At 61.0% G+C, this 6566-nt stretch overlaps 1 protein-coding gene across 3 annotated transcripts; it reads left to right on the top strand.

Moving 5' to 3' along the window:
* Positions 1-2726: 2726 nt before the first annotated feature.
* On the top strand, positions 2727-6191 carry LIF (LIF interleukin 6 family cytokine). Of its 3 annotated transcripts, none has more exons than XM_084539081.1 (3): positions 2727-2824; positions 4371-4549; positions 4752-6191. In XM_084539081.1, the coding sequence occupies exons 1-3, from the start codon at positions 2806-2808 to the stop codon at positions 5187-5189; spliced, it is 636 nt and encodes a 211-aa protein (XP_084395207.1). In that variant the 5' UTR covers positions 2727-2805; the 3' UTR covers positions 5190-6191. The 3 variants fall into 3 exon arrangements, with proteins under 3 accessions (XP_084395207.1, XP_084395208.1, XP_084395206.1); XM_084539082.1 differs by lacking the exon at positions 2727-2824 and adding an exon at positions 3287-3511; XM_084539080.1 differs by lacking the exon at positions 2727-2824 and adding an exon at positions 3525-4252.
* Positions 6192-6566: the final 375 nt, after the last annotated feature.

The following is a 6566-nucleotide window of genomic DNA, read 5'->3' as shown; positions in this document are numbered from 1 at the left end:
GGTGTCGGGGCGGCCGCAGAAGCCACTGGAAAAGCCAAATTTCCTGGATGCCATCAGCAATCTGCCCCGGCCGTGCCTGCAGATGGGGTGGGGGCAGGTTTTCCTATAGGGGAACCTATGGGGGAGCCTATATAACTAACGCGTTGCATGGGATTAAACCTAACAGCTCAGCCCAGCTCCCCGCTCCCATCTTCCGCAGCTCAGGTGCTGGGAAAGTCCCATTTTTCTGCATGGGTCATTTCCCTGATTTCCTCCTTCTTTATTAATTAGTTTGGCCGGAGAACCTGGGGGTGATTCAGGAGCTCGGGGGGCATGGGGATGACCGAGCTCGTCTCCCCCCCCCCCCCGCACCCACGTGCAGCTGGGAGCCGGGAGCTCCCCGCAGGTGAATCAGCCCCAACTGCACAGCACCGCATCCCCAGGGGCCAGATCCTGCAGAGAAATTCAGGGAAAGGGCAGGAAACGGCGGAGCTGGGGCTTGCGACAGCCCCACCCCCAGATTTCCCTACTGCTGTTAATGAAGAAACGCCAGTCTCCCAGCTAATTAAGCGATACAGTTAATTAAGAATGAATTTATCCACGCGATGCTGCTCGCTGCGCACCGGCACGAGCCTCGAGCGAGGCTGCGGGGCTGCGGCGAGCCTCGTCCTCCCCATCCCATGCACCTCCCTTTATCCCCATCCATTTTTGCAGCCTCTTTGTCCCTTGACCCCCCCCGTTTCCCGAGTCTTCTCCCAGCATCCCAGTAAGGCTAAACTGGGATTTCACTGGCGGAGCACCAGCACAAACTCCCGCCCTCGAGCCCCGGCTCGCCCTCCTTGCCTCACTGACGGGGAAACTGAGGCAGGCGGTGGCTACGTGACGCCGAGGGCGACACCGGATCCGGCGGCCGGTGCTGCCCGAGCCCCTGAGTCACCGCGCTGCCCTGCCCGTCTCGGGGAGGGGGAACCACGCGCCGAGCCCCCACGGCAGCTTGGGCTTGTGCAGCATGCCGGGGCCGGCGCACCAGTGCCCCAATAAATCAGCGGCACCCGGCCACCTGCGGCCACTTGGAGCTGGAGCTTCGTGTGGACGGATGGCTCTCGTGGCAAAAATGCTGGGTATATATATATATATATATTTGAAATCCTCTTTTTTTCTTCTTTTTTTTGGAGGGGAGGGGGGATATTTTGGGGAAGTTATCTTCTTTTTGTTATCCTTTGGGGGATTGCTCTAAAATATGATGCCCTGGGGTGCTTTCCTGCCCAGGGGATGCACCGAGCGTCGCCGGAGCTGTGGCCGTGATGCTGCGCACGCCACACGTGGCACCGACTGCAGCAGCATCCCCAGGACATGGTGATTTGGGGACAGGCAGACATGGCAGGATGGGCTCCCAAGGGTGCTGGTTCTGAGGCTCTCACCTGCCCCACGCAACACCCAGTGCTACCGGGATGTCCCCACGTCCCCCTCCGTGTCCCCCCAGGGGGCAGCGGGGTGGCCGCAGGCTGTTGTGTCACCATTCCTCGACTGTCACCCCGGCAGGTTTCACGCTGCCAGCGCAAACAGGGCACAAACTTGCTAAACCTGATTAAAAGTTGCAGCTTGGCGTGCCCCCAGAGAAAAAAAAAATATATATACATACACACAGTGAGAGAGAAACATGAAAGCGCCTTTAACCTGCTTCGAGCCCAGACTGGGGAGCGAATGGCCCCGAAGCATCCCAGAGAGAGGGAGATGTGGGACAGGGTCCCCCCCACGTGGGGACACGGACACGGGTGGCACAGGGACACGGGTGGCACAGGGACACGAGTGTCACACCGACACGGGTGCTGGCACCCTCTCCAGAGCGTGTGGGGCCGACGCAAGGGTTAACCCCGGGGGCCGGGCCGGCTGTTGCCGCCGGGTGGGTTTGTCTTTTATCCCAGTGGAAAAAGAATTCAAAAAAAAAAAAAAAAAAAGCAAACAAAAAAAATTTAAAAACTACTTTTTTCCTTTTTTTTTCCCCTTTTTCTTTCCCCAACGCCCTTTGCGCCAGGGGTGCGTGTGCTCCGCTCGCAGCCGCTCCCCCCAGAGCGGACAGACCACTGCTGGACCGGGGATGCTGAGGGCACCGCATCCATCCCCTGACCCTGGGGGGGGGCACCACCGCCTTCCACCTCCACCCCAAGAAACAAGAAAAAAAAGAAAAAAAATCTTTTTCTTTTCCTTTTTTTTTTTTTTTTCTTTTCTTTTGGGGGGGTTGTTTTTTTCTGCACGCTTTTCCCGGGGACTGAGCTTGGCCACCCTGTGGGGAAGCACCGGCCCGGGGGGGGGGGTCCAGGGGTGAAAGTGCTTGCGGAAACATGAGTCACGGCCAGAGCGTGCGGCACCGTGCGTCGAGGCGTCCCCCCAACGCCAACCCCGCGACGCCCATGGGACCCACGCGCTTGGGTGCCGCGCTCGGGTGCTTTCTTTTTCCCCCCACTGAGCCGCCCGCCAACCCCCCCCCCCCCCTCCCCATAATCCCTCCCCACACTCAGCCCGTGCGTGAAAAAAAAAAACCGCAATCCCGGTGACATCAACTTTATCAGAAGTTTATTTCTAAGAATCATTCACGATTCGTCTCAAAGCCCTTTACTTCCTGATTTAGTTTCAATAGAAGTAATGATAGTCTTTCTCTGTTTCTTCCCCCCCCTCGCCACCCCCCCCTCCCCTTTCTTACAACACAGGCTCACTGGAGGACCGGTATATAAACCCAGAGAAGTCCCCCAGTATGAACATGAATTTCTGAAAACGTCCTCTGCCAACACCAATCTCTATTAAGTTGCTCCCGGGACACAGCTCACAATGAAGTTCATTCCAGCAGGTAAAAAAACAAACAAACAACCAAAAAAAAAAAAAAAAACCCAACCCTGAAAACCCATCCTTGGCAAACCTCTCCCCTCCTCCTCTCCCCCTTCTCTCCCCTTCCCCACCCCTTTCTGATTTCGGTGATGTCCAAGCAAACAAACATGCGCCGCGCTGCGAAGCCCGCAGCCCTCCCGACGCGCCGCTTTCCCCGGGGTTAGCATCTCTGGGAATTGGCAGCGGGGAGCCAAATGCCTTTCTGGCGCTTTTCGGCCAACATCTGGCCACTTATATAACTCTAAATAATTCCAAAAAAGCGCTGGGGTGCGGGGGGGGGGGGGGGAAATCTTGCTTTTTTTTTTTTTTTTTTGCTTTTTTTTTTTTTTTTTTTTCCCCTCCTGCTTTTCCTCCTTCTGGGTCCGCTGCTTAATTGGGAGCGAGGGAGGGCTGGGGAAGTTGCCAAGCGCGGGAGGGCTCGGGAGCGTGCGGCTCCGCGCCGGCCGGGGCAACGCCAGCCCCGGGGCCCCGCACACGTGCACCCGGCCTCGCTCTGCCCACCTGTGAAATGGGCACAAGGAGGAAAGAGGGCTGGGGGCCGTGCCGGGGGGAACGGGGCCGTCTCCGGCCCTTTGGGGGCTCGGTCCCCTTCCTCCCCGCGGTGCGTGGGATGGGAGCAGCGTCGGGCTGGGGATGGCGACACGCCCAGGTAAGTCCTTTCCCATCTGGGCACGGGTGTAGCTGCAGGAGGGTAAATAAAGCGATTATTGTATTACCTGGGACCTGCGGCAACGCGGAGGCTCTTACAAGTGCGGACAGCTTCGGCGCTTGTCAGAGCCCGGGGACTTTGCTCGGCGGCAGCCCCGGGGCACCACGTGGGACCAGGTCCTCGGGGTGCCTGGTGGGGACCCCCGGGGCACCCCATCCCCGGGAGCTGGGGATGGGTGACACCAAACTCAGTGCCAGGGCTGGGGACACCCATCCCGGACGGCACCCAGCTTGGTTTCTCCTCCCGGCACAGGGGACACCCGCTTTGGGGGTGCCGAGAGGGTCGCAGCACCCCGCTGTCACCCCACCGGGGTGACCCAGAGGCTCGAGCGCTTCGCTTGTTCCTCGTCCAGGGGTTTCCTGGCCGGCGGCTCCAGCAGCTGCGCGGCCACTCCCCGCCACGGCTGCGCCCACTTCGCAGACGGGGAAACTGAGGCAGCGCGGGGGCCGGGGGGGGCTGGAGGCCGGCCCCGAGGCAGGTTTCCTTGCGGGAGCCCCTGCTGAGTCAGCCGGGGCCGGGGTGGGGCCTCGCTCCAGCAGCAGCGGAGGATAACGGGGAGGAAATCACTTTGCATATTTGATTAAACCCCACAGGTCGTCACCGGGGCCGCTTGCGAAATGTGGGAATGCCACGGGGCGCCCCGCGGGGACGGGAGGCGGGGGAGCCCCGGCCGGGGGGCAGGTGAGGGGCGAGGGGGAGGCGAAGCGGGGGCGACCCTCGCCTCGTGGGGTCGGTGCCGGGTGGGGGGGATCCCCACGGGGTCGCTGAAGTCGCCTCTGTCCCGTCCCCCCCTCCACAGGCGTCGTGCCCTTCGTGGCCCTGCTCCTGCTGCAGCGGAGGCCGGTGGCCGGCCGGGCGCTGCTGGTGAACGGCCCCGGCTGCCCCGGGAACAGCTTGTGCCGTGCCAACGTCCACGAGCAGACCCGCAAGCAGGTCGCCCTGCTCAACGCCACCGCCCAGGACCTCTTCAGCCTCTACGTAAGTGACACCCGCGGGGACGGAGCTTGGGGAGGGCGCACGGCGCGGTGACACCAGTGGGAATAGAGCATGGGGGGGGGGGGGCGCACGGCGGGGTGGCCAAATCGGTGCGAGCCGGTGGCCGTGGGGGGGGACACGAGGGGTTGTGGGGAGGCGTGAGGGTGGCCGGGTGCCCCGGGGTGACGTTCGCCTCTCCCCCCAGCTGAAGTGCCAGGGTGAGCCGTTCAGCAGCGAGAGTGACAAGCTCTGCAACCCCGGCGGCATCTTCTTCCCGGCCTTCCACGTCAACCGGACGAGCGAGAAGAAGGAGGTGATGGTGGCCATGTACAAGCTCTTCGCCTTCCTCAACGCCTCGCTGGGGAACATCACGCGAGACCAGGAGGAGCTCAACCCCACCGCCAAGGAGCTCCTGGACCGGCTCCACAACACCACCAAAACCACGCGGGGCCTCATCTCCAACCTCACCTGCCTCCTCTGCAAGAACTACAACGTCTTCCAGGTGGACGTGAGCTACGGGGAGAGCAGCAAGGGCAAGAGCACCTTCAAGAAGAAGCAGCAGGGCTGCCAGGTGCTCAGGAAGTACGTGCAGGTCATCGCCCAGGCGGCTCGCATCCTGCTACCTCATCTCAGCCCCGCGTGAGCCCCAGACCCGGCTCCTCTCGCCCCCGTGAAGGACAGCGGAGGACACCTCCCCGCGCTGCCTTGCGCCCATTTCACGGCACGGCAGAGCAAGACCCCCGAGAACTGCCTCCTCCTCACCTCTCGCCTTCCTATTTATTACCTCCTGCTGATGCTGTGCTGGCCCTGGGCCCCCCCCCTCCATGCTTTAATTTATTTGCTCCTTTGCAGCAGCGCTTCCCGCACAGAGCAGGGCCGAGGACCCTCCTGTCCACCCGAGGGCTGCAGGAGGGTGCAGGCACTGCACGGGGCTGCGGGGCCGGACTCTGTCCCCTGCACCCCGGCGTCCCCTCCGCAGCACCACGGGGAAATGGGGCATTTGGCCCCTTGGCTTGCAGCGCCTAGCAAATTTTTTGAAAAACAGAGAAAAGGTGACTCAATTCTGCCGGTTGGCCTGCAGGGCCAACCAAAAGCCCCCGCTTCCATGGAGAAAAGGATCGGGGTCGGGGAGTGCGGGGCTCGCACCCCCCTTGTAGCTGTCAGGGCCACGGGGATGCACTCCCGCCGCATGTTTTGGGGCTGGATCCCTCTGAAATGGGGCTGAACTGGGGGCACCGCGGTGGCCAGGGCTGGGTCCCGCCACCTGGGATGAGGCCACCCTCCGGGGATGGAGCCGGTGGCCACGACACCAGGGAGCATCCCACTGCTTCGGAAAAGCACTGGTTTCACGGGAAGGGCTTTGGGCACCTCCGAATGTACGGCCCGGCCCGGGGCTGGGTTTTGCATGGATGGGGTTTTGGGGCTGGCATGGGGACGCAGGGACGGACCCCGGGGCCGGGTGGCCAAGGGTAATTTATTGGCACAGCGGAAAGCCTCGCGTGCGCCGAGCGCTAGGACCTGACTTTTAATATTATTATTAATAATAATAATTATTAATAAGATCTGTGGTAATATATATGTATAGAATTTTATTTAAATATTTATTTTTTTATACTTTTACTCTTTTCTTTTTTAAATAAAAGAAGACAAACAGATCGTCTTCAGCTCCTCTTTGCCTCATCAAACACCACTGCGGCTCCAATTCTCCCCCAAAATGCCCTCAGGGCTGCCCCAGAGACCCCCGAGCACCGCCGAGGGCTGGGGGTCGCCGTTCCCTGCCCCCTTGCTCCTGTTTCCCTCCCCGTCTCCTGTGGGACAGCTGCTTTTTTGGCTGCCACTACTGCCCTAGCACTAAGAGATTTTCCCCTGGGGGTGCTTCAATTTTGATTTTGAGGCTCCCTGAAGCTGCCAAGCACTGGGAGGGTGCGTGCAAGCGGAGCAGGGAGCCCTGCAGTGCGCTCGGTGCGCGCCAAAGATGCTGCGCGGACAGACCCAGGGGTGCTGGAAAATGCCAAAACCC

This window comes from Aythya ferina (assembly GCF_964211825.1).
Source record: "Aythya ferina genome assembly, chromosome: 17".
Classification (NCBI taxonomy): Eukaryota; Metazoa; Chordata; class Aves; order Anseriformes; family Anatidae; genus Aythya; species Aythya ferina.
Note: the sequence above shows the minus strand (reverse complement) of the source record. Positions and strands in the feature narration are given on the sequence as shown.

Bases quoted from the DNA above. Each gene is read 5' to 3' on its own strand.
- LIF (XM_084539080.1), top strand. From the start codon at position 4,189: ATGTGGGAATGCCACGGGGCGCCCCGCGGGGACGGGAGGCGGGGGAGC. The intron at 4,253-4,370 runs GTGAGGGGCGAG...CCCCCTCCACAG, and splicing joins GAGCCCCGGCCGGGGGGCAG to GCGTCGTGCCCTTCGTGGCC. The intron at 4,550-4,751 runs GTAAGTGACACC...CTCTCCCCCCAG, and splicing joins AGGACCTCTTCAGCCTCTAC to CTGAAGTGCCAGGGTGAGCC.